At 52.9% G+C, this 27,423-nt stretch overlaps 1 protein-coding gene across 2 annotated transcripts in view; it reads left to right on the top strand.

Moving 5' to 3' along the window:
- Positions 1 to 8,791: 8,791 nt before the first annotated feature.
- CPS1 (carbamoyl-phosphate synthase 1) overlaps positions 8,792 to 27,423 on the top strand; it is a 191,361-nt gene continuing 172,729 nt past the window's right edge. The window contains exons 1-2 of one of the 2 annotated variants that reach the window (XM_054380999.1): positions 8,792 to 8,914; positions 23,014 to 23,123. In XM_054380999.1, the coding sequence (XP_054236974.1) occupies positions 8,792 to 8,914; positions 23,014 to 23,123 (233 nt within the window). Of the gene's footprint in view, positions 8,915 to 16,828; positions 16,839 to 23,002; positions 23,124 to 27,423 lie in introns of those variants that run through there. The other variant, XM_054381000.1, reaches the window with a different exon arrangement.

Genomic DNA, 27,423 nt, shown 5'->3' on the forward strand with positions numbered 1-27,423 from the left:
AGGGGGCAAACTCCATTGCCCCTGGGATCAGCAGCTCCCCTTAGATCAGCTGACTTAGAAGAAGTGGAGAAAAGCCTTGCAGAGTCTGAAACAGGCTGACAGTCCTCCAGCTTCAGAAAGGCCTGAGCCAGCTGAACCAGCACAGCCCCAGGGGCAATAAAGCCCAGCCAAAGGACAGCCTGCTCCCAGGGCGATGACTGAGAGCACAGCCCAGGCACAGCTCTTACAGAAACACAGAGTGTTAAGGGCTGGAAGGGACCTCCAGACACCATCCAGTCCAACCCCCCTGCCAGAGCAGCATCACCTAGAGCAGGTCACACAGGAACACATCCAGGGGGGGCTGGGATATCTCCAGAGAGGGAGACTCCACAACCCCCCTGGGCAGCCTGGTCCAGGGCTCTGTCACCCTCACAAGGAAAGAATTCTTCCTCCTGTTTCCATGGAAGTTCCTCTGCCTCAGCTTCCACCACTGCCCCTTGTGCTGTCATTGAGCATCACCTAGCAGAGCCTGGCTTCATTTTCCTGACACTGCCCTTCACATCTGCAATACTGTGTCCAGTTTGGGGCTCTCCTGTTCAAGAGAGACAGGGACCTGTGCTGAGGGCTCCAGAGCTGCACACAGCACTGCAGGTGAGGTCTCAGCAGAGCAGAGCAAAGTGGCAGAATCACCTCTCTGGCTCTGCTGGCAATGCTGCTTTGGATGCAGCCCAGGCTGCCCTTGGCCTTCTGTGCTGCAAGCTCACCCTGCCTGCTCCTGGCCAGCTTCTCATCCCCCAACACCCCCAAGGAAGGACATGGACCTGATGGAGCAGGTCCAGAGGAGGCCACAAAAATGATTAGGTGGTTGGAGCAGTTCTGCTAGGAGGCCAGGCTGAGGGAGCTGGGGGTGTTCAGCCTGGAGAAGAAAAGGCTCCAGGGGACCTAAGAGCAACCTGCCAGGACCTGAAGGGGGCTGCAAGAAGGCTGCAGAGAGACTGTTTGCAAAGGCCTGCAGGGACAGGACCAGGGACAATGGCTTCAAAGTAGAGCAGAGCAGACTGAGATTGGATGTGAGGAAGAAGTTGTGCAGCATGAGGGTGGTGGAACACTGGAAGAGGTTGCCCAGGGAGGTGGTTGAGACCCCATGCCTGGAGATATTGAAGGTGAGGCTGGACAGGGCTGTGGGCAACCTGATCTAATTGGGGATGTGTCTGCTGAGTGCAGAGGGGTTGACTGGATGAGCTTTGGGGTCCAATCCAATCCAATCCAATCTGTGAATGTATGGGAGCAAGGACTCGAGGACAAGGATTCCATAAGAAGAGATAAGCCCCAGCTCAGCAGAACATATTAGACACATTTCCTACAACGCCAGGTCACCACAGCCAGGCACTCTGAAACACAATTCACATGCCAGTGGTAGGACAATTACCCATTCCCTGGACCACAAAAGCCCTCAGGGAAAGCAGGCTGCTTCTTCCCAGCACCTCAATGAATCAGGCTCATTTTGAGGAAAAAGACAGCTCCACTGAAACACTGGAACACAGGACAGGTTTGGATTGGCTTCTGGACCAGCACCTTGAATCAGACAATCATAGAATCACAGAATCAAAGAATCATTGAATCAACCAGGTTGGAAGAGACCTCCAAGATCATCAAGTCCAACCTATCACCCAGCACCTCATGACTAACGAACCCATGGCTTCAAGTGCCACATCCAATCCTTTTTTGAATGCCTCCAGGGATGGTGACTCCACCACCTCCCTGGGCAGCACATCCCAATGGCCAATTACTCTTTTCTGTGAACAACTTTCTTCTCACCTCCAGCCTAAACCTCCCCTGGTGCAGCTTGAGACTGTGTCCTCTTGTTCTGGTGCTGGCTGCCTGGGAGAAGAGACCAACCCCCTCCTGGCTACAACCTCCCTTCAGGGAGTTGTAGACAGCAATGAGGTCTCCCCTGAGCCTCCTCTTCTGCAGGCTAAACACCCCCAGCTCCCTCAGCCTCTCCTCACAGGGCTGTGCTCCAGACCCCTCCCCAACCTTGCTGCCCTTCTCTGGACACCTTCCAGCATCTCAACATCTTTCTTCAACTGAGGAGCCCAGAACTGGACACAGCACTCAAGGTGTGACCTAACCAGTGCTGAGCACAGGGCAGGATGACTTCCCTGCTCCTGCTGGCCACACTATTGCTGATGCAGGCCAGGATGCCATTGGCCTTCTTGGCCACCTGGGCACACTGCTGGCTCCTCTTCAGCTGCTCTCCACCAGCACCCCCAGGTCCCTTTCCGCCTGGCTGCTCTCCAGCCACTCTGTCCCCAGCCTGCAGCACTGCCTGGGGTTGTTTTGGCCAAAGTGTAGAACCCAGCACTCAGCCTTGTTAAACCTCATGGCCTTGGACTCTGCCCACCCATCCAGCCTGGCAAGGTCCCTCTGCAGAGCCCTCCTGCCCTCTAGCAGATTAACTCCTGCTCCCAGCTTGGTGTCATCTGCAAACGTACTGATGATGGACTCAATCCTCTTGTCCAGATCATCAATAAAGATATTGAACAGGATGGGGCCCAGCACTGATCCCTGGGGACACCACTAGTGCCTGGCTGCCAGCTGGCAGTGGCACCACTCACCACCACTCTCTGGGCACAGCCATCAGGCAGTTCCTAACCCAGCACAGAGTGAACCTGTCCAGGCCATGGGCTGCCAGCCTGGCCAGGAGTTTGCTGTGGGGAACAGTGTCAAAGGCCTTGCTGAAGGCCAGGTAGACTACATCCAGCCTGCTCCACACCCACCAGGTGGTCACCTGAGCACAGAAGGCGATGAGGTTGGTCAGGCAGGACCTGCCCCTGCTGAATCCATGTTGGCTGGACCTGATCCCTTGGCTGTCCTGCAGAGTATTTACATGAAGTAACTCCCAGCCTAATTCCACTAAGCTTGTCCTTAGCAGGGGATAGTCAAGTTACAACATGCTCTAACATTTCTTTTACTGCAACAGATTTCATACCCACTGACAGGATGTGTGGGGATGGCTCCAAGCTGCACCAGAGGAAGTTCAATCTTGATATTGGAGAGCAACTTTTTACATCCTGACAGTGGGCAATACTGCTAAGAACATGCTTGAGCTTCTGGTCAGCCCTGAAGTGGGCAGGCAGTTGAACTGGATGATCACTGCAGGTCCCTCTCAACTGCAACAGGAGGTAAAGAAACTCTTCTTCTGCAAAGTTCTTCTCTAATAAAAGACTCAGGGGAGACCTTCTTGCTCTCTACAACTCCCTGAAGGGAGGCTGTAGCCAGGTGGGGGTTGGTCTCTTCTCCCAGGCAAGCAGCACCAGAATAAGAGGACACAGTCTCCAGCTGCACCAGGAGAAGTTTAGGCTGGAGGTGAGGAGAAAATTCTTCACAGAAAGAGTAATTGGCCATGGGATGTGCTGCCCAGCAGGGAATGGAGCAAATGTGGAAATGGATAGATTCAGATTGGATGTTAGGAAGAAGTTGTTCCCCTTGAGGGTGCTGAGACACTGGCAGTGGTTGCCCAGGGAGGTGGTGGAAGCCTCATCCCTGGAGGTTTTTGCAGCCAGGCTGGATGTGGCTGTGAGCAACCTGCTGTAGTGTGAGGTGTTCCTGCCCATGGCAGGGGGGTTGGAACTGACTGATCCTTGAGGTCCCTTCCAGCCCTGAAGGTGTTCAAAAAAAGCTTGGATGTGGCACTTGGAGCCATGGTTTAGATGTCACGAGGTTTTAGGTATTAGGTAATAGCTTGGACTTGATCTGTGAGGTCTTTTCCAACCTGGCTGATTCTGTGATTCTGTGATTCTGTGATTCTGTGATTCTCTGAACTGATCTCCCTTTGGGCCTAAACACATTGGCTCTGAAAAGGAAGCACACAACCTATCTCCCCAGCCTCCTTCCTCAGCCCATAGCAGCAGTCTGTGCAGGGCTGGTTGGGGCTGGCTTTGCAAGGAGAGGAAGTTAACATTTCACAGGAGTTACTTAACATGGCCTTGGCCTCTCCCCCCACACACAGCACCCCCAAGCCAGCAACATTGCCCTGCTGGCTTCATTTTCATTGCCCTGCAGCTCCTCATTGGAAGACTTGCAACATTTGTTTGCCTTTCTGCTTCTCCTCAGGCTGACTTTTTTCTTTTTATAACTTCCAGTGGTCACCCTGGGGAGGAGATAAGAAAAAAAGATGAAAAGCTTTGGCTGCTGCACACTGGGCTCTGCACTGCACCATTTGACTGTTAACACACTGGGCTCTGCACTGCACCATTTGGCTGCTGCACAGTGAGCTCTGCACTGCACCATTTGGCTGCTGCACATTGGGTTCTGCACTGCACCATTTGACTGTTACACACTGGGCACTGCACTGCACCATTTGGTGATGCACACTGGGCTCCGCACTGCGCCATTTGGCTGCTGCACACTGAGCTCTGCACTGCACCATTTGACTGCTGCACACTGGGCTCTGCACCATTTGGCTGCTGCACACTGGGCTCTGCACTGCACGATTTGGCTGCTGCACACTGGGCAATGCACTGCACCATTTGACTGTTACACACTGGGCACTGCACTGCACCATCTGGCTGCTGCACACTGGGCTCCGCACTGCGCCATTTGGCTGGTGCACAGTGAGCTCTGCACTGCACCATTTGGCTGCTGCACACTGAGCTCTGCACTGCAGCATTTGACTGCTGCACACTGGGCTCTGCACTGCACATTTGGCTGCTGCACACTGAGCTCTGCACTGCACCATTTGGCTGCTGCACACTGGGCTCTGCACTGCACCATTTGACTGTTACACACTGGGCACTGCACTGCACTGCACCATTTGGCTGCTGCACACTGGGCTCTGCACTGCACCATTTGGCTGTTACACACTGGGCTCTGCACTGCACCATTTGGCTTCTGCACACTGGGCTCTGCACTGCACCATTTGGCTGTTACACACTGGGCTCTGCACTGCACCATTTGGCTTCTGCACAGTGAGCTCTGCACTGCACCATTTGGGTGCTGCACAGTGAGCTCTGCACTGCACCATTTGACTGTTACACACTGGGCTCTGCACTGCACCATTTGGCTGCTGCACACTGAGCTCTGCACCACACCATTTGGCTGCTGCACACTGGGCTCTGCACTGCACCATTTGACTGCTGCACACCGAGCTCTGCACTGCACCGTTTGGCTGTTACACACTGAGCTCTGCACTGCGCCATTTGGCTGCTGCACACTGGGCTCTGCACTGCACCATTTGCTTTACCATTGTGGCAGTTTAGGCTGGGTGCCCCCTGCCACTGCTGCATGAGATACACCTCTGGTGTCCCAGGTGCCCGCCCAATAGGGGTGGACACAGGAAACGGCGCCCTATAAATCCATCTGCAGAGTCATTCTCTTCCTCTTTCTTCCCTCTCTGCTCCCCTGGGAGATGTCCTATCTTATCGGGTAATGCCGGGGGAGTATCTCAGGCCTCTTAGGCCTGTCTAGGCCTAATGCCAGGAGGAGAATGGAGGGGGCGGGGGGGGCAATCTCAGACCTGGTCAGCCTGAGACTTGCCTAGCAGTGGGAAGGGGAAGAAAGAGCCCTGGGGGTTTGAGTAGGCCCTCAGGTGGGAGGAAGGCAGGATTGGGAAGCTTTTGGGAATTCTGTGAGGGGTTCTGTATGCTTTAGGATGTTCTTTTCTACTATGCTTTGTAGTTTGTAGTTCTCTGTAGCTTCACCAATTGCTTTTCCATTTAAACTTTCCATCACTCTCCAATCCGTTTGTGTGAGTCTCATTCTTTTGTCCCTTTCGGGGCAAGAGAGGATCTGTCCGGCCTCAAACCAGCACGGATTTTTGGAAGCAGAGGATGGTTACTGTGCTGAACTCTGCAAATTGGATTGGAGAAGTGCAGGGGTGGAAAAGTTAAAATGGTATCTGGGCATTGTTCGTATTGGGTGGTTGGGCTCAAGGTTTTTTGCTGGGGTGACCGTGTGGGCGTTTTATGGGTTCCGAGGGGACACCCTGGTGTGTAGCCATGGCGTGGAATCCTGTCTGCTGTTCTAAGGCGGCACTGGCAACTTTATAGCTACAGGCACTGGGGAAAGCTTAAGAATGCGGTGCCTGTCCCTTTCCCTTTTGTTCCCCGCGGCGCCAGCAGCGAGCAGAGCGGCGCAGAGCCGAGGAAGGGGGAGGGACAGTCGGAAGCAGACCAGGGTCGGCTTGTCCCGCGGCGGTGGGGGCTGGCCGCAGCGGGGCGGTGAGCGGTGGCTCCTGTAATCAAGAAGGCGAGTGGTGGCTCCAGTTCAAAAGCTGCTTCTGAGGGCCCAGGGAGCGAGTGTAGCTTTGGCTGGAAAAGCCGCTCTTGTGGCCCGAGGGGTGGCGACGGTTTGGATCTGTACCGCGGCTGCAGAGGTGACGGCGGCTCTCGCTGTTATCTCTCCCCTGATTTTCGGACGTGTTCCGAAAATGGCACCTAAGCACCTGGCTCCGCCTCTCTTCTTGGCTGGCTGCAGTGCAGCCACTCCCTCTCCGGGGGAGGGCTGTGTAGCCGGATGCCTCCATGCCTTGGCATGCGTACGCTCAGGGGGAGCGGTGTGCCTGTGCGTGGTGTGCATCCGTATTAGCCTCGGGCCGCGGCTGGAAGCGGTCAGCACTGGGCTTGGGAAAGGTCCGTGCAGCTTTGGAAAGTCTCAGCGTGCTGTTGCCTGCAAGGGGTGGAAGGAGTCGAGTCGAGGAGCCTGATTGTTCTGACTCGATTGCCCCAAGGGGTGGAGACATGCCGCTTGAGTGGATAGAGAGATGTTTGATTGAGAAGTTGTGAGGTTGTTTCCAGGTGGCCAGGATGTCCATCGGATCCATGAAGAGTTCACCGTGCCGAGGAATGAACTCTGCGTCGCTGGGAGGTTCCACAGGATGAGGGAGAAGAGCTGGACTGAAATGGAACTGTTACCTGAGCCTGAGGGAGAGACTCTGCGGAAGGATGCCCAGATGAGGACCTGGACTTTGCCAGACATGTCATCTAAGGATTGTTTCTAATTTGATGATATGTTTTGGGTGCAGGAATTATGGGTATGAAATAAGGGGTGGAATGTGGCAGTTTAGGCTGTAGTTTGTAGTTCTCTGTAGCTTCACCAATTGCTTTTCCATTTAAACTTTCCATCACTCTCCAATCTGTTTGTGTGAGTGTCATTCTTTTGTCCCTTTCGGGGCAAGAGAGGATCTGTCTGGCCTCAAACCAGCACAACCATACAGACAGGTGCAGATTGGGGCAGGTCCATGGCTATGGAATGGATGTTTCTCATGAAGTTCCTCAGCAAATTGTTGCTGTCTGGCTGTGCAATGTCATTGAGCTAGGACAGGGGGGAAGGGACATCTTCTTAACTGACTGAAAAACATTTCCAGGGCAGGAGAGCAAGGAGACTTGACAAAGTAATTACTGCTGTCAGGTAACTCTGGAGGACTTCAGCCCCTGAACTCCAACCACGTCCATTTAGCTGCTATTTTTATAACAGCAAAGAAGCTTTGAGAGGTAATTGATTGTAAGTCTGTGTCATACTCCACACCATCCCCAGCAGGCTACAGACTGGGGGTGAGTGGCTGGAGAGCAGCCTGGCAGAGAAGGACCTGGCAGTGCTGGGGGACAGCAGCTGGACAGGAGCTAGCAGTGTGCCCAGGGGCATGGAAGCCCAAGGGCATCCTGGCCTGGATCAGGAGCAGTGTGGGCAGCAGGAGCAGGGATGGAATTCTGTCCTGTGCTGGGCACTGGGGAGGCCTCACCTCCAGCACTGTGTGCAGCTCTGGGACCTCACTGCAAGAGAGATCCTGAGGTGCTGGAGCAGGTCCAGAGGAGAGCAACCAGACTGGGGAAGGGACTGGAGGGCAAGGCTGATGAGGAGAGGCTGAGGGAGCTGGGGGTGTTCAGCCTGGAGAAGAGGAGACTCAGGGGGGACCTTATCACTCTCTACAACCAGCTGAAGGGAAGCTGTAGGCAGGTGGGGGTCAGGCTCTGCTCCCAGACAACTTGTGACAAGAGGAAAGGGCATGGCCTGAAGCTGTGCCAGGGGAGGGTTAGGTTGGATGTTAGGAAGCACTTCCTGCTTGAAAGGGCAATCAGACCCTGGGATGGACTGCCCAGGGAGGTGGTGGAGTCACCATCCCTGGAGGTGTTTAAGGCAAGGTTGGATGTGGCACTTGGTGGCTTGGTTTAGCTGATGATGTGTTGTTAGGACGTAGGCTGGACTTGATGATCTCAGAGGTCTTTTCCAGCCTGAATAATTCTGTTATTCCTTGATTCCATGGATGTGAGACCACAGCTGCAATCCTGTGTCCAGCTTGGGGCTCTCCAGGTCAAAAGAGACAGAGACCTACTGGAGAGAGTCCAAGGGAGAGCCAGGAAAATGCTCAGTGCCATGGTCTGGTCGAGGTGGTGTGGTTGGGTCCTAGGCTGGGCTGGATGAGCTCAGAGCTCTAGTCCAGCCTCAGACATTCTGTGATTTTTTTTTTTTTCTGGCAGGTTTTGCTCTCTTCCAGCAGGCAGAGCCCAGTGTCTGGCCTGTGATGCAACCCCTACACCAGTGCTCAGAGACCCACCTGAGGAGTGGTGTCACAAGGGCTGTCTCAGCAAGCAGCTCTACAAGGAGGGGCAGGAGGAGGTGGGGCTGCCCCTGAGACTCTGACTGGCAGAATAAATTGGGAAGGTGTAGGGCAGTGCTGCACAGTCCAGCACACAGTGGCTGTGGCTCGGCCAGAGAGCTGTCTGCAGCAATCCTTGGAGGGAGCCCCACAGGCAGGCTGTGGGTTTTGCTTTGTTTGCTTTCAACTGGAGCTCCCCAGCTGCAGCTGCTGGAGATGACGAGGATTTGGGCAGCTTGCAAAGTGCTGAAGGCTTTGAAAGGCAGACTGGAGGTTTGCAGTGTGCCTGCTGATCGCTGGAGTTTCTCAAGGGCTGGGACCAGGCTGCTGAGCATCAAGGTAACTGCTCTGGTGTAAGAGGTGTTTGGCATGCTGAGGTGGGGCAGAGCTTGCTGCAGGGCTCACCTGCACACAGGGAACTGCACCTAGGACACCTGCCTGAACCCTCAGCCAGGCCCAGGGCCTTTATTAGCTAAGCAAACACTTTGTCTAGTCTGGGATGGGAGCCATTGGGTAAATTGCACTCAAAAGGTGGGAGTTGAAGGTTTGTGTTAATCACTCTGAGGAGTTTTCTTTGGGAACAGCTCTTCCTGCTGCAGGCCTGCAGGCTGACAGCAGAGCTTGCAGCCCACACCAACAGGAGCTGCCTGGGTTTAACATTGACCAACCATTAAACTGTGCCAGAGCCCCCAGGTGTGGCACTGCCATCTCTCCCTCCTTGGTTTAACACTGACCAACCATTAATCTGTGCCAGAGCCCCCAGGTGTGGCACTGCCATCCTTCACTCCTTAGTTTGGCACTGAGCACCCATTGGAACTATGTCAGAGCCCCCAGGTGTGGCACTGCCATCTCTCCCTCCTTGGTTTAATACTGACCAACCATTAAACTGTGCCAGATTCCCCAGGTGTGGCACTGCCATCTCTCCCTTCTTCCAGAGCAGGTGCCAGTATCTGTCAGTCCCCTTTGAAACCTCCCCCTGAGCTAGGAGGTGTCTCTTGGAGTGATAAAGCAATTTCCCACACAGCCTGAACAATTCCTTCTCTTTTGACCCTGTGCTTCAAATTGCAATGGGATTAGGGAATGTGGGGACAGTTTTGCTGACTCCTGCTGGAGGAATGGAACCTGGGAATGCTCTAAGAGGTGCTGCTGGCAAATGTCTATGGGTCTAGAGGGCAGGGGCCCAAGATTCAGACTTGGCTGCTTGGTTGGTGGCTGGGGATGGGCTGTAGCACCAGAATGCTGATGTGGTGTAGAAGTGGAGCCCATGCAGGGACACCCAAGTGCTCTAGGGTTGTAGAAATTGCCAAGCCAATTAGGCAGGCCAGAAGCCCTCTCCTGGAATGCCATCCTTGCCGCTGATACTTTTTGTTTTGCTTGCTTTTTTGGAGCTGGTTCTGTTATTTCTGCCACCAGAGTACAGTGGCTGAAGCCTTGTGATGCACAGACACTTTAGCCTGTGGCTGTAAGTCTGAGTAGTAAAAGTCATCTTCCAGGTGAAACCCTTTACCCTCAGTCCCAGCAACTGCAAATACACCCAAGGGAGGTCAGAATGAACTGGGGCCTCTTTCTGAGTCAAGGTGTATGCCACAATCTCTTGCACACTGCCCAAGACCTGCACTGTGCCTGAAGTCCTGAGTCTGGTAGAGCATTTCACAGAATCACAGAGTGTTAGTGGCTGGAAGGGACCTCTGGAGATCTTTCAGTCCAAACCCCCTGCCAGAGCAGGACCAGAGAATCCAGCACAGGTCACGCAGGAACACATCCAGACAGGGCTGGAAAGGCTCCAGACAGGGAGGGAGACTCCACAACCCCCCTGGGCAGCCTCTTCCAGGCCTCTGTCACCCTCACAGGGAAAAAATTCTTCCTCCTGTTTCCATGGAACTTCCTCTGCCTCAGCTTCCACCACTGCCCCTTGTGCTGGCATTGGGCATCACCCAGCAGAGCCTGGCTCCAGCCTCTGGGCACTCCCCCTGCACATCTTGAGCAACAGCAATGAGGTCACCTCTCAGGCTCCTCCTCTCCAAGCTCCAGAGCCCTCAGCTCCCTCAGGCTCTCCTCATCAGGAAGATCTTCCACTGCCTTCAGCATCTTTGTGGCTCTGTGCTGGACTCTCTCAAGCAGTTCCCTGAGGTCCTTCCTGAACTGAGGGGCCCAGAGCTGGACACAATCTTCCAGATGTGGCCTCAGCAGTGCAGAGTAGAGGGGGAGGAGAATCTCTCTGACCTACTGACCACAGCCCTTCTAATCCACCCCAGGATGCCATTGGCCTTCTTGGCCACCAGAGCACATTGCTGGCTCATGGGCAACCTCCCATCCACCCTTCCCCTTCCCTGCTCTCCAGCAGCTCAGTCCCCAACCTCTCCTGCTCCATGGGGTTGTTCTTGCCCAGGTGCCAGACTCTCCCCTTGCCCTTGTTGAACCTTGTCCCTGCACTGTGCCCAGCTGGCTCACCACAACCTATGATGCCAGCCAGCCCCAGCTGTCTCTTTGTCACATGAATTATGTGTGACATCTTCTGCCTTGGCACTGGCACTGGGGAAAGTTGTTTCCTTGCTAGGTGTTATAGGTTGAATTAGATCCCCTCCCAACCATTTCCCTTTCAGTAACTCTGCCCCAAGAGAGAAAATACACCACATTCAGAATTTGGAAGTCAAAACGGAATTGCATTTACAAAAGAACCTCAGTGTTATAGTATAAAAGGCAGTAAACATGTACAGAGTGTAGTTACATTTACAGACACAGTTTAAGAGCTCACACAAGTTCCCCTTAGGGACAGAGGGCCCCAAGGAAAGCTCAGCCTCTCCCTTCCCTCTGTGCCTCTTACAGAAACCAAATAGCAAAGGCTCAAGGTCAGAAGGAAGATAGCACAGCCTGAATCCCCTGAGTGAAGCAGCAAGATCCAGCAGCCAAGAGAGCCCAAAACAGCTCTGCTGCAGGATAGAAGGTTTTCAATCCACAATGGAATTGGAATAACTTATCTATTGTTATTATTCCATATCCAGTCCCTTCATTATTTATCTTACACTCAGAAGTCTCTAGAGATTGCTATTCACAATTAGTATCTGAGTTAGGGACTAGCTCAAAACTACCACCCTGGGCTTGGTTATTTGACTGTGGTACCTCTGGGAGTTTGTGGTGTCAGGGGATGCTTAGGCTCCTAAAATCACAGAGCTGTCAGGGTTGGAAGGGACCTCAAGGCTCAGCCAGTTCCAACCCCCCTGCCATGGGCAGGGACACCTCACACTACAGCAGGTTGCTCACAGCCACATCCAGCCTGGCTGCAAAAACCTCCAGGCATGAGGCTTCCACCACCTCCCTGGGCAACCTGTGCCAGTGTCTCATCACCCTCATGGGGAACAACTTCTTCCTAACATGCAATCTCAGTTTCCCCACTTCTAGTTTTGCTCCACCCCCTCCAGTCCTATCACTCCCTGACACCCTCAAAAGTCCCTCCCCAGCTTTCCTGTGGCCCCCTTCAGATCCTGGAAGACGACAAGAAGGTCTCCTCAGAGCCTTCTCTCCAAACTGCACAACCCCAACTCTCTCAGGCTGTCTCCAGAGCAGAGCAGCTCCAGACCTCTGCTCATCCTCATGGCCCTTCTCTGGACACCTTCCAGCACCTCCAGATCCTTCCTGGAACAGAGGCTCCAGAACTGGACCCAGAGCTCCAGGTGTGGTCTCAGCAGAGTGGAGCAGAGGGGGAGAATCCCCTCCCTGGCCCTGCTGGCCACACTTCTCTTGCTGCAGCCCAGGCTCTGCTTGGCTCTCTGGGCTGCAAGTGCTCACTGCTGGCTCCTCTTGAGCTTCTCCTCCCCCAGCACCCCCAAGGCCTTTTCTTCAGGGCTGCTCTGCAGGCATTCCCTGCCCAGCCTCTATCGGTGCCTGGGATTGTCCTGCCCCAGCTGCAGGACCTTGCACTTGGTCTTGTTGAACCTCCTCAGGTTGGCTTGGGCCCAGCTCTGCAGCCTGTCCAGGTCCCTCTGGATGGCACCATGGTGCGCAAGAAGGCTGACACCCATTGTAGTTTAGGAGCCTGTCTCAGCTCAGGTTTTGAACTGTGCCTTTGCCAGGGGCCAGGTGATTCTGTTTGAGTTCAGAACCTGGACTACAAAGACCTGAACCTTTCCTGACCTGATCCTTTTGCTTTAAGACAGTGACAGTGTCCATGGGACACAGAGAAGCAGGAGAGACTCTCTGACATCAATGTACAAGCAGGAAAGCAGCAGGCCTGGGGGGAAAGGGAAAGATAAGTGGTGCCAAAAAAGCCAACATATTGCATAGGTCAGTGCCCTAGGGTGGAAGTTAAGTGAGGTTGTGACCAAGCAGTGACTTATACCTGGCCTTGGTGTTCCAGCCATCATTAGAGGTAATGGATGGCTGGTAGGTGTTAGGAGAAGGAGTGGAATGCAGAGGCAGTAAGGTGTGTGGGCTAATGGCAGCAGAGGCAATGATCCCTTGCTCCCATTACTGCAGGCTCAAATGAGCATTTAGTTGCCTTTTATTGCCTTTTCTCAGTGGGCTGTTGTAGGCAGCATAACAAATTCTGGTGGAATTGTGTCTCTGCCCTATGTGTGAGCTAAGTGAAGTGTCTGAGAGCATGAGAGAGAGGTGGCAGTTTTAACAGGCTGCCAAATAATTCTCCTGTCTCTTTTCTGTCCAGTTAAACACTTCTGTAGGTGAGGCTGAGATGCAGGAACTTGCAAGTCTGTGTTTCCCTACAGCATCCATTCCTTCAGTTCCTAAGGAGAGAAAGAAGAGCACAGAGAACATAAATTCTGGTGGAATTGTCTCTGACCTAAGTGTGAGCTAACCGAAATAATTCTGTTGTCTCTTTTCTGTCCAGTTAAACACTGCTGTAGGTGAGGCTGAGATGCAGGGGCTTGCAGATCTGTGTTTTCCTTCAGCATCCATTCCTTCAGTTCTTCAGGAGAGAAAGAGTGAAAAAAGAGCACAGAGAGCATAACAAAGTGTGGTGGAGCATAAATTCTGGTGGAATTGTGTCTCTGCCCTATGTGTGAGCTAAGTGAAGTGTCTGAGAGCATGAGGGAGAGGTGGCAGTTTTAACAGAGTGCCAAATAATTCTCCTGTCTCTTTTCTGTGTAGTTAAACACTGCTGTAGGTGAGGCTGAGATGCAGGGGCATGCAGGTCCGTGTTTTCCTTCAGCATCCATTCCTTCAGTTCTTCAGGAGAATGAAAGTGAAAGAAAGGCACAGAGAGCAGATCAGAGCCCCCAGTGGGCTTTCTGTGGGGCTGCTTAGCATCAGTGCTTTCAGAGTAATCAAGCTTCTTTCTAATTCGGGAATGGGCAGAGAGACTGCAGCTGGAAGCTCTCAGCATTTAGTGCTCATCTGGGGCCAATGCAGTTTAAATGGGCATGTAAAGAGTAGTAGGAGCAATAAATAAGTGGCTGGTAACAGTATAGCTGGCTCTGTGAGGAGAGGGTTGGGAGAGCTACAAAAATCATCAGAAGTGAGCTAAAAATAATAGAAATGAGAGAGGAGTGAGCAGTGACTTTAGAAACTGCTTCAGATTCCTATAAAAAGGCTCTGCAGAGCCTCTGTGAGGCAGGTGAAAGGGAACTGCCAAAGTGACAGCTTGGGAAGAAGCAGAGATGGGGAAGGAGTTGAAAGTCACAAGCTGCTCCACTCCTCTGCCTTCAGAGGAGAAAAGGAAGGGGAGGAAAAACAGGCCTGGGCCCTAAGAGGTGAGAGGCCCTGCAGCAGGAGAGGGAATCACAGAATCACAGAGTGCTAGGGGCTGAAGGGACCTTGAAAGCTCATCCAGTCCAACCCCCCTGCCAGAGCAGGAGCACATCCAGGTGGGTCTTGAATATCTCCAGAGAGGGAGACTCCACAACCCCCCTGGGCAGCCTGGTCCAGGGCTCTGTCACCCTCACAGGGAAAAAAAATGTTCTCATATTCCCATGGAAGTTCCTATGCCTCAACTTCCACCACTGCCCCTTGTGCTGGCATTGGGCATCACCCAGCAGAGCCTGGCTCCAGCCTCTGGGCACTCCCCCTGCACATCTTGAGCACCAGCAATGAGGTCACCTCTCAGGCTCCTCCTCTCCAAGCTCCAGAGCCCTCAGCTCCCTCAGGCTCTCCTCATCAGGAAGATCTTCCACTGCCTTCGGCATCTTTGTGGCTCTGTGCTGGACTCTCTCAAGCAGTTCCCTTCTTCCAAGTTTTTCAACAGAATGCACACAACCTGGTTGAATGCACAGTGACAGTAGCCACCTGCACCTTCAAAGCTCTCCATGAGCTCTCCATCCTCTCCTGAGCACAGGGAGGGAAAGCTAAAGGTAAAGCTACTGCCATGTAGGAAGGAGAAATCCAAATGCAAACAGTGCATCTCACACTGCAGGGTGAAAATCCCCAGAGATCAGTGATGGGTCTTGTCCTGTTCAACGTCTTCATCAGTGACATTGATGAGGGGACAGACAGACAGACAGAGTCTCCTCAGCAGGTTTGCTGATGATACCAAACTGGGAGGCTTGGCTGAGACCCCTGGAGGCTGTGAGGCCATTCAGAGGCTTGGACAGACTGAGAGCTGGGCAGAGAGGAACCTAATGAGGGTCAACAAGAAGTACAGAGTCCTGCAGCTGGGAAGGAAGAAGAAACTGCAGCAGGACAGGTTGGGAGGGGATCTGCTGGAGAGCAGCCCCAAGGAGAAGGAGCTGGGAGTGCTGGTGGACAGGGAAGAAGTTCTTCCTCATGTTGAGGTGGAACCTCCTGTGCTGGAGTTTCCATCCTTTGCCCCTTGTCCTGTCCTGGGGTGCAACTAAGCAGAGCCTGTCCCTGTCCCTTCCTTCCTGACTCCCAGCCCTCAGCTATTGAAAGACATTGATCAGATCCCCTCTCAGTCTCCATGCAGAACTTGTTGTCCACCAGCACTCCCAGGTACTCCTGGGGTACTCCTGGGGGTGCTGGTGGATGGGAGGTTGCCCATGAGCCAGCAATGTGCTCTGGTGGCCAAGAAGGCCAAGGGCATCCTGGGCTGGATTAGAAGGTCTGTGGTGAGTAGGTCCAGAGAGGTTCTCCTCCCCCTCTCCTCTGCCCTGCTGAGGCCACATCTGGAATATTGTGTCCAGCTCTGGGCCCCTCAGTTCAGGAAGGACCTCAGGGAACTGCTTGAGAGAGTCCAGCACAGAGCCACAAAGATGCTGAAGGCAGTGGAAGATCTTCCTGATGAGGAGAGCCTGAGGGAGCTGAGGGCTCTGGAGCTTGGAGAGGAGGAGCCTGAGAGGTGACCTCATTGCTGTTGCTCAAGATGTGCAGGGGGAGTGCCCAGAGGCTGGAGCCAGGCTCTGCTGGGTGATGCCCAATGCCAGCACAAGGGGCAGTGGTGGAAGCTGAGGCAGAGGAAGTTCCATGGAAACAGGAGGAAGAATTTTTTCCCTGTGAGGGTGACAGAGGCCTGGAAGAGGCTGCCCAGGGGGGTTGTGGAGTCTCCCTCCCTGTCTGGAGCCTTTCCAGCCCTGTCTGGATGTGTTCCTGTGTGACCTGTGCTGGATTCTCTGGTCCTGCTCTGGCAGGGGGTTTGGACTGGAAGATCTCCAGAGGTCCCTTCCGACCTCTATCATCCTTTGACTTTAGTTGAGACTGCAACAGGGATTTATCTGAGATTCCATGGGAATGCTTCTCAGAAGGGTGGTGACAAAAGGACCTCTCAGAGGCTCTGGGGGATTTATCTGTTTCTTGCTGGTTGGCTTTTTGAAAGTGAAATCCTCTCCCAGGTATTCCCTAACTGAGCCAACTGCCCTTCTCTACAGCCTGTAAATCACATTAAACCCCAAACTGAGCAGACAAGGTAGCATGGCAGCCTAGGGATATGGAAATGTAAGCAAGAATAATTGCGTCTAGAATGCCCCATAAACAAACCAGGACTTAATTAAGAATAATAAATCAAGCAAGGAAGGGAAACATATGAACATCTCCCTCTTGCTATTGCTGAGCTCGTGGGTAGCTCATGGTCGCTCAGGGGTGTTGTTCTGCATTACCTGAATGCTGTGTGTGGGCTCAAATAGCACAAGAGAGGCTCCTGTGCATCAGAAATGATTTCTGCAGTGCTCTGGTGTGGAAAAGGGAAGGTGTTCTGTCATGGAAGGCAAATCACAGAATCATAGAATTGTCAGGGTTGGAAGGGACCTCAAGGATCAGCCAGTTCCAACCCCCCTGCCATGGGCAGGGACACCTCACACTACAGCAGGTTGCTCACAGCCACATCCAGCCTGGCTGCAAAAACCTCCAGGCATGAGGCTTCCACCACCTCCCTGGGCAACCTCTGCCAGTCTCTCACCACCCTCATGGGGAACAACTTCTTCCTAATATCCAATCTGAATCTCCCCATTTGCTCCATTCCCCCCCCAGTCCTATCACTCCCTGACACCCTCAAAAGTCCCTCCCCAGCTTTCTTGTGGCCCCCTTCAGATCCTGGAAGGCCACAAGAAGGTCTCCTGGGAGCCTTCTCTTCTCCAGACTGCACAACCCCAACTCTCTCAGGCTGTCTCCAGAGCAGAGCAGCTCCAGCCCTCTGGTCATCCTCGTGGCCCTTCTCTGGACACCTTCCAGCACCTCCAGATCCTTCCTGGAACAGAGGCTCCAGAACTGGACCCAGAGCTCCAGGTGTGGTCTCAGCAGAGTGGAGCAGAGGGGAAGAATCCCCTCCCTGGCCCTGCTGGCCACACTTCTCTTGCTGCAGCCCAGGCTCTGCTTGGCTCTCTGGGCTGCAAGTGCTCACTGCTGGCTCCTCTTGAGCTTCTCCTCCCCCAGCACTGCATGCAGATTCCTGGCAGATGCTGTAGTGAGGGGAAGGCTCCAAAGGTCATGGTGATTGCTCTGCATTTTGGCCTTCAGGTGTCAGTTGTATCTTAACTTTTCTGGTCATTCAATTGCTGTGAACTTTGCTTCCTGAAGGTTTCTCCCCAAGCTACGTTTGCAGCTGGGATTGCAGTTCAGCCCCAGTTGGTACTGACAAGTGGGAGGACTTGCTTTAATCGGACTCAGATATGTGACCTCCTGGGGGAAGGGATCCGTCTCCTCTGCTGAGATCTCACCTGCAGTGCTGTGTGCAGCTCTGGAGCCCTCAGCACAGGAAGGACATGGACCTGATGGAGAGGCTCCAGAGGAGGGCCAGAAAAATACTCAGGGGGTTGGAGAAGCTCTGCTGTGAGGCCAGGCTGAGGGAGCTGGGGGTGTTCAGCCTGGAGAAGAGAAGGCTGCAGGGAGACCTAAGAGCAACCTGCCAGGACCTGAAGGGGTCTGCAAGAAGGCTGTAGAGAGACTGTTTGCAAAGGCCTGAACTAAACCTTTCTTGGTCTGTCCAGGAATTGGATTTGAAACAACTCAAGAACTACCATTCCTACCCAAAAGCACCACAAGTATATACACAACAGGAATGTCCAAAAGGGTTGGGAGATTCCTTCAAAGAGCAGGATCACTGATGACAGGCAAGAGAAGGAAGAGAGCAAGAAAAGATGTAGATAGATTTGCCAATGAGTTTCTGGGCTTTAAAGGATTTGGAGGATGAACCTTTTGGGCTTGGAGAAACTGCCACTTCCAGAATGCAAGCAGAGCTCCCTCCTGAGCACAGAGCTGCCATCACAGGGTCAGAGGATGTTAGAGGCTGGAAGGGACCTCTGGAGATCATAGAGTCTGACCCCCCTGCCAGAGCAGGGCCAGAGAATCCAGCACAGGTCACATAGGAACACATCCAGACAGGGCTGCAAAGGCTCCAGACAAGGAGACTCCACAACCTCTCTGGGCAGCCTCTCCCAGTGCTCTGTCACCCTCACAGTGAAAAAGTTCCTCCTCATGTTGAGGTGGAACCTCCTGTGCTGCAGTTTCCATCCATTGCCCCTTGGCCTATCCCAGGGCACAACTGAGCAGAGCCTGTCCCTGTCCCTTCTTTCCCTTCCTTCCTGATCCCCAGCCCTCAGCTATTGATAGACATTGATCAGATCCCCTCTCAGTCTTCTCCTCTCCACACTAAACACCCCCAGGGCTCTCAGCCTCTCCTCCCCAGGCACTGCTCCAGGTCCCTTCAGCATCCTTGGAGCCCTCCCTTGGACTCTCTCCAGCAGATCCCTGTCCCTCCTGAACTGGGGAGCCCAGAACTGGATGCAGTAGTCCAGGTGTGGCCTCAGCAGAGCAGAGGAGAGGGGGAGGAGAACCTCCCTGGCTCTGCTGGACACACTCCTCTGAATGCCCCCCAGGAACCCATTGGCCTTCTTGGCCACCAGGGCACATTGGTGTCCCATGCAGAACTTGTTGTCCACCAGCACTCCCAGCTCCTTCTCCTTGGGGCTGCTCTCCAGCAGATCCCCTCCCAACCTGTGCCTATCAGGGTGACCATCAGTGCCAACCCCCCAGTGGTCTGCACCACAGGAGCAGTGCCAAGCATGCCCAGCAGGCAGCAGCTCTTACCAGGATGTAATTTCACGTTGGGTTGTTTGGGTTCTTTTTACAGAAGAATTCCTCTCACTGGGTTTAGTTTTTTTTAAAGAAGAATCAAAATGTATGTGTTGCAGAAAGCAGGAAAAGAGCTGTAAAACAGATGGACAATCACAGCCAGGAGAAATTTCATTCCCAGTAGTGAACATTTTGTACCAATCATAAAAAACATTCAGCCAGAGCTGCTCTGCAATTCCAAATGTCACAAAGATCAATTGCTAATGGACTGAAACATACACTGAGGATCAAACAGTGCTGCCCAGGAATTGAATCCTCTGCATCTGGGATGCTTTCAACATTTCCTTTTCATTCTTTCCCTCACTCATGTCAAACATTTTAAAAGCATTTTCAAAAGCTTTAGACATCATTTTCTGAACCTAGAAAAGGGGAGATTCAGATTGGATACTAGGAAGTGAGGGTGGTGAGAGACTGGCACAGGTTGCCCAGGGAGGTGGTAGAAGCCTCATGCCTGGAGATTTTTGCAGCCAGGCTGGATATGGCTGTGAGCAACCTGCTGTAGTGTGAGGTGTCCCTGCCCATGGCAGGGGGGTTGGAGCTTGATGAGCCTTGAGGTCCCTTCCAACCCTGACAGCTCTGTGATTCTATTGTTCTGATCACACTTAAGGCCAGAAGGCCAAAGGCAGCCTGGGCTGCACCACTGGATGGAACAGTCAGTGGTTCCCCTCCGTCCCCAGTAATAAATAGAGGGTTGGCCACCAAATCCCCTAATGTGGCTCAAATCAAAGTCAGGGCTGGGTCAGCTCCCTGATCTCACTGAGGCTGGATTACAGAACGCTGCCACACAGACCTAGCATTGCAGAGCACAGAGCTTGCCTGTGTGTCACATGCTTGGCTTTGGACAGGAGCTTTGCCTTTTCTGAAGCTGCTGACAGGGTTCCTGCTGGCTGTGGGAAGCAATTGCACTCAGCCTTGCTCTTAGGAGATCATAGAATCATAGAATGGTCCAGGCTAGAAGGGACCTCCAAAGGTCATCCAGTCCAAGCCCCTCTGCACTCAGCAGGGACATCCCCTGCTGATCAGGTTGCCCACAGCCCTGTCCAGCCTCACCTTCAATATCTGCAGGGATGGGGCCTCAACCACACCCCTGGGCAACCTCTTCCAGTGTTCCACCACCCTCATGCTGCACAACTTCTTCCTCACACCCAATCTCAATCTGCTCTGCTCTACTTTGAAGCCATTGTCCCTGCTCCTGTCCCTGCAGGCCTTTACAAACAGTCTCTCTGCAGCCTTCTTGCAGCCCCCTTCAGGTCCTGGCAGGTTGCTCTTAGGTCTCCCTGGAGCCTTCTCTTCTGCAGGCTGAACACCCCCAGCTCCCTCAGCCTGGCCTCCTAGCAGAGCTGCTCCAACCTCCTGAGCATTTTCCTGGCCCTCCTCTGGACCCTCTCCATCAGGTCCATGTCCTTCCTGTGCTGAGGGCTCCAGAGCTGCACACAGCACTGCAGGTGAGGTCTCAGCAGAGCAGAGCAAAGTGGCAGAATCACCTCTCTGGCTCTGCTGGCAATGCTGCTTTGGATGCAGCCCAGGCTGCCCTTGGCCTTCTGTGCTGCAAGCTCACCCTGCCTGCTCCTGGCCAGCTTCTCATCCCCCAGCACCCCCAAGGCCTTTTCCAAAGGTCTGATTTCTGTATGCCTAACCTTGAGGTAACTGAGACCATGAGTGTCTGTCTGAGCCCTGAGCTCCTCTCTCCTTGTGTCCTACAGCTGTCATTTTGAATTTTCCTGTCTCACACCAGTACAGCTGAGCACACACTTCTTGTTAGCAGCTTAGCTGTGCAGTTGCAACAGAAGCTGAACACCTCTCAAAGGTCAGAGCTGGAGGAGAGCCAGCAGCAAGCCTTGAGCAAACACTGAGGAGAGAGGCAAATCCTTTCCCACACTGGTGGCACTGCTTAGTTGCAAGATGCAATGGATGGAAGGAATGGACAGAGGGGTGAGAAAGGTCATCTCGGAGGAACAGCAGCACTGCTCTGCTTGCCCTCAGCTTTGCCACCTGCCTGGCCCTTGTTTGGAGCACAATGTGTTCTAAGAGTTTGTGGTGGGTTTGGTAATCACCACCTCCCCAACATGAATTTGGAGAATTATCCCCAAAATAAATCTCCAGAACAGCTCAGAAGGTTTTGGAAGCAAATGAAGCCTCATTTACAAGAGACCTAGTGAGATCTAGAAATAGGAAATGCAATGAATATGTAAAACAGATCACAGTAGAGGTTGGAAGGGACCTCCAGAGATCATCCAGTCCAACCCCCCTGACAGAGCAGCAGCACCCAGGGGAGTCTGCACAGGAATGCATCCAGCTGGGATTGGAAAGGCTCCAGAGAAGGAGACTCCACAACCTCTCTGGGCAGCCTGCTCCAGTGCTCTGGCACCCTCACACCAGAGAAGTTTCTCCTCCTGTTGAGCTGAAACCTTCTCTGGTCCAGTTTGTCTCCATTGGTCCTTGGCTTCTTGCTGTGCACCACCCAAAAGAGCTTGGCCCCCTCCACTTGACCCCCAGCCCTCAGCTCTTGACAGACATTGATCAGATCCCCTCTCAGCCTTCTCTTCTCCAGACTAATCAGCCCCAGGGCTCTCAGTCTCTCTTCCCAAGGCAGATGCTCAAGTCCCCTAAGCATCCTCCTGCCTCTCCCTTGGACTCTCTCCAGCAGGTCTCTGTCTCTCCTGACCTGGGGAGCTCCAAACTGGACACAGGATTGCAGCTGTGGTCTCAGCAGGGCAGAGCAGAGGGGGAGCAGAACCTCCCTACCCCTGCTGGCCACACTTTTCTTGTTGCCCCCCAGGCTCCCCTTTCTTGGCCACCAGGGCACATTGCTGTCCCATGCAGAACTTGCTGCCCACCAGCACTCCAAGCTCTTTCTCCATGGAGCTGCTCTCCAGCTCCACCAACCTGTCCTGGTGCCTGCTGTTGTTCCTCCCCAGCTGCAGGACCCTGCCCTTGTCCTGATTGAACTCCAGGAGCTTTGCCTGCACTCTCCCTCTCTCTCTCTGTATATATTTTGACATATATTTACAGTTTATAATCAACACAGAGGTCCCCTGTGAATATAACCAAGGGGCTACCAATAGGTGCTCCTTCTCTGCCCCCCCATTGTACAAGGGAAAGAGGAGAAAAGGAGAAAGCAGAGTGTAGCTGTTAGTATTAGCCACAACAAAGAACACAGCCAAGGTGAGCACAGCCAAGCAAAGCCATCAGCTAGTATCAGCTAGAGCTGGAGCTGAGAAAGAGAGGCAGAACAGTTTATTCAACTAACTTCAGGCCAGTTTGCAGACCACAGGCAGTATTTAGCCCTTATCATTATTTCTCTTTTACATCCTATGGTAATTTATTTAATTTTCTACTATTTTCTAAGGGATATTTCTTAGGCATCAGCCCCAAACTGCCACAGTGTTGGAAAGAAAAGGAGCATCAGGAGAGTGGTCAGAGAGAGAGCAGCTGTCTTGGTAGCTGAGCTGGGAATGGGAGAGAGCATGAGACTGTTACTGAGAGCATTGGGACTATTCAGTCTGGAGAAGAGAAGGCTCCCAGGAGACCTTCTTGTGGCCTTCCAGGATCTGAAGGGGGCTACAGGAAAGCTGGGGAGGGACTTTTGAGGGTGTCAGGGAGTGATAGGACTGGGGGCAATGGAGCAAAACTAGAAGTGGGGAGATTCAGATTGGATGTCAGGAAGAAGTTTTTTCCCATGAGGGTGGTGAGACACTGGCAGAGGTTGCCCAGGGAGGTGGTGGAAGCCTCATGCCTGGAGGTTTTTGCAGCCAGGCTGGATGTGGCTGTGAGCAACCTGCTGTAGTGTGAGGTGTCCCTGCCCATGGCAGGGGGGTTGGAACTGGCTGATCCTTGAGGTCCCTTCCAACCCTGACCGATTCCATGCTTCTATGATTCCATGAGATGTGAAAGGCAGGTGTCCTAGGTGTGAGTTGTGTAAAGCCCGAGCCTTTTCCTCCTGTATCTGAGTCTCTGTGTCTCCCCAGGTGCAGACAGCCAGCTTGGTGCTGGAGGATGGGACGAAGATGCAAGGCTTCTCCTTTGGCCATCCATCCTCTGTGGCAGGGGAGGTCGTGTTCAACACTGGGCTGTGTGGGTAAGGCAAAAGCAAATGAGATAAGAGCACCACAGTGTCTCTGGGAGCTTGTTGAAGTGTGGAAGCTCCTTTTGCCATGCTTGTAGGGTCCTGATCCAAGGACAGGGTGTTTGCTGTGAGAAAACACTCCAGTCTAGGCATACAGAGAGAGAAGCAGGTAATAAAGAGACTTCAGACAATCCTCCTTCTGTCAGAGCATTTGTAGGGATGAGCAACTGATGTGACTCATCATGACTGAGATCCTCATGTAGAGATCTGATCACTTCCACTCTGTGCAGTGCTGGCTCCTGTGGAGCTTTTCCTCCATCAGCACCCCCAAGTCCTTTTGTTCAGTGAGCACTTGCAGCCCAGAGAGCCAAGCAGAGCCTGGGCTGCAGCAAGAGAAGTGTGGCCAGCAGGGCCAGGGAGGGGATTCTCCCCCTCTGCTCCACTCTGCTCAGACCCCACCTGGAGCTCTGTGTCCAGTTCTGGAGCTCCCTGGCACCCTCAAAAGTCCCTCCCCAGCTTTCCCGTAGCCCCCTTCAGATCCTGGAAGGTCACAAGAAGGTCTCCTCAGAGCCTTCTCCAGACCGAACAACCCCAACTCTCTCAGGCTGTCTCCAGAGCAGAGCAGCTCCAGCCCTCTGCTCATCCTCATGGCCCTTCTCTGGACACCTTCCAGCACCTCCAGATCCTTCCTGGAACAGAGGCTCCAGAACTGGACCCAGAGCTCCAGGTGTGGTCTGAGCAGAGTGGAGGAGAGGGGGAGAATCCCCTCCCTGGCCCTGCTGGCCACACTTCTCTTACTGCAGCCCAGGCTCTGCTTGGCTCTCTGGGCTGCAAGTGCTCACTGCTGGCTCCTGGTGAGCTTCTCCTCCCACAGCACCCCCAAGGCCTTTTCTTCAGGGCTGCTCTCAAGCCAGTTGTGAGGTTGTTGGTGCTTGAGTTTTCTCTGCAGTCATTCTTTGCTGTTTTTGCTCAGATGCCTTGCATCCCTCAAATCCTGCTCTCCTTTGGAGTAACTCACAGGATGTGTTTTTAAACTACCTATTTGCTGAGAATGTTAAATTGCTGCAGAGGGCAATGTGTTTGCAGAGTTTTGCGTTGGGAGGCAATTAGTTAAGTCTTTTGACAGCGCTAATTACTGGCTGTGTTAATGCACCTGCCAGCAAGCAACTGTTTAATGTAGATCAGAATGATGGAGGGCACCAGAGTTCTCTTCTGGGTGATAGAGCATGGGCAATAAATCTTGTCACCTCACAGAAGTCAAGGAGGACCTGATGGATTCATTTCCTCTCCACAGGTTCATTCTGGCAGCAGAAACTCTGTTTGCTCATTTCCTGGTGATTTGAGGAGGATGGCTGTGAAGGAGAGCTCTGTTCTGTTGTGTTCTGGGGAGCATATGGATGTGAAGGGAACACTCCAAATGTTTAGGGCTCTATCTTCAGAGCCCTCTCCAAGAGCATGGCCTGTACTGATTCAGGGAAGAGGAAGAGTTTGCAGCATTCATAGAATCACAGAACTGTCAGGGTTGAAAGGAACCTCAAGGCTCATCCAGCTCCAACCCCCCTGCTTGGGCAGGGACACCTCACACTGGAGCAGGTTGCTCACAGCCACATCCAGCCTGGCCTTAAGAAATTCTATTGCTGCAGGTCATAAACATTAACACGTTTGCTATAGGACCAGACAGTGAAAGAAATCCTGAAAGCTCTGCCTGCTGCTTCTGAGCACAGAGATCAGGAGCTCAGAGGATCCCAGCTCCCCCTTTCCATGGGCACTGCCGTGAGAAGGAGGTGCCCAGGGCTGGGGCCCTTTGCAGGCTCTCTGGGCACAAATCAATTTGTCACTATGGGGAGCAAGAGGCTGAGAGGGGGTGGTGGTTCTGTCCTAGCTGCTGGGAAGCCTCAGTCCACTGTTTGCTGTGAAGTGGCTGTTTCTGGATGCTGAGTGGGGTGACAGTGGGCTCTCAGCTGGGGGGATTAATCTGCTGCTCTGCACCTGATCTCTTCAGTCCTGCTCTTGCATTCTGATTAGAATATGGACCTGATGGAGCAGGTCCAAAGGAGGGCCATGAGAATGCTCAGGGGTTGGAGCAGCTCTGCTATGAGGCCAGGCTGAGGGAACTGGGGGTGTTCAGCCTGCAGAAGAGAAGGCTCCAGGGAGACCTAAGAGCAACCTGCCAGGACCTGAAGGGGGCTGCAAGAAGGCTGCAGAGAGACTGTTTGCAAAGGCCTGCAGGGACAGGAGCAGGGACAATGGCTTCAAAGTAAAGCAGAGCAGATTGAGATTGGGTGTGAGGAAGAAGTTGTGCAGCATGAGGGTGGTGGAACACTGGAAGAGGTTGCCCAGGGAGGTGGTTGAGGCTCCATCCCTGGAGATATTGAAAGTGAGGCTGGACAGGGCTGTGGGCAACCTGATCTAGTTGGGGATGTCCTGCTGAGTGCAGAGGGGCTTGGACTGGATGAGCTTTGGAGGTCCCTTCCAACTCAGATAATTCTGTTATTCTATGATTCTGTGATTCTATGATTCTGTGATTCTATGATTCTATGATTCTGTGATTCTATGATTCTATGATTCTATGATTCTATGATTCTGTGATTCTATGATTCTGTGATTCTGTGATTCTGTGATTCTGTGATTCTGTGATTCTATGATCTATGATTCTGTGATTCTATGTTCTATGATTCTGTGATTCTATGATTCTATGATTCTATGATTCTATATGATTCTGTGATTCTGTGATTCTGTGATTCTGTGATTCTATGACTCTATGACTCTATGATTCTATGATTCTATGTTTCTGTAGTTCTATGATTTTATGACTCTAGAGTCTATGCTTCTGTGATTCTATGAGTCTATGATTCTGGGAGTCTCTGATTAGTGTCCTAGAACTGGAAGTCAGAGCACTGTTCTGTGGGTGCAATGTTGAATGTTTCAAAAGAAAGGCAGGAAGATTAACTTTTCAGAACCATTTGCTTCAGACAGAAATAATCCTAGAGTTGCAGCCATCTGTTTAGTGCGTGAACAAAAAGAAAGAAAGAAAGAAAGGACAAAAGGGGATTTTCAATTAAGAAAGAAGAAAGGATTACAACCCATAAAATATTCCCATGTTGGAAACAGCTCAGTAAAAGCATTTGCCTGCAATAAGCCTCTCTGTGTGTGTGTTTCCCTTGGTAAGAGGCCTGACTGACAGGAATTGACTGGAATATGGCAGGCTGCTGGGCAAGCACAACCAGGATTAGACCTTGCAGCACCTTTGTTGCCAGCTGCTCCTCTGTGCTCCACAAGGAATTGTGCTTAAAGGGCATCATTGCATCTCCCTGCAGAGCTGTGCCTCATCCCCCAGCCAAAGCTCTCTGTCCATGTTTGCTGGTTACAAATAGCAGGCAAAGGTTTCTCACAGCAGCTTTGTAATTGCCCAAGCCCTGTAATTAACAGAGTGGCCAAGCCCTGGCTGTTGTCTGGAGGCCAAGTGGAACTCCATGAGCTCACTGCAGTTCTGGGATCACTCTGAGCTTTGTGGAGATGTTTCCTTTATCTCTGGTCACAAGGAGGCTGAGTTTGCCAGCAGCCACTGTGCTTTTCCCTAATCAAACATGAGAAGGACTGTTCAGTGGGTAAGGAATTGGCTGGCTGGTTGCATCCAGAGGGTGGTGCTCAATGACTCCAAGTCTAGATGGAGAGCAGTGACAGTGGTGTCCCTCAGGGGTCTGTACTGGGACCTGTGCTGCTTAATGTTTCTATCAGTGCTATAGAGAGCAGGATCCAGGCACCATCAGGAGGGTGCAGATGACACCAAGCTGAGTGGTGCTGTGGATATCCCAGAGGGACAGGATGGCATCCAGAGGGACCTGGACAGGCTGCAGAGGTGGTGCCCAGGGGAACCTCATGAGGTTCAACAAGAGCAAGTGCAGGGTTCTGCACGTGGGCTGGAACAATCCTCACTGTCAAGACAGGCTGGGGGAGGAGGGGAGAGAAAGCAGCCCTGAGGAAAAGGCCTTGGGGGTGCTGGGGGATGAGAAGCTGGCCAGGAGCAGGCAGGGTGAGCTTGCAGCACAGAAGGCCAAGGGCAGCCTGGGCTGCATCCAAAGCAGCATTGCCAGCAGAGCCAGAGAGGTGATTCTGCCACTTTGCTCTGCTCTGCTGAGACCTCACCTGCAGTGCTGTGTGCAGCTCTGGAGCCCTCAGCACAGGAAGGACATGGACCTGATGGAGAGGCTCCAGAGGAGGGACACAAAAATGCTCCAGGGGGTTGGAGCAGCTCTGCTAGGAGGCCAGGCTGAGGGAGCTGGGGGTGTTCAGCCTGCAGAAGAGAAGGCTG

Source organism: Indicator indicator, chromosome 5 (assembly GCF_027791375.1).
Source record: "Indicator indicator isolate 239-I01 chromosome 5, UM_Iind_1.1, whole genome shotgun sequence".
NCBI lineage: Eukaryota > Metazoa > Chordata > Aves > Piciformes > Indicatoridae > Indicator > Indicator indicator.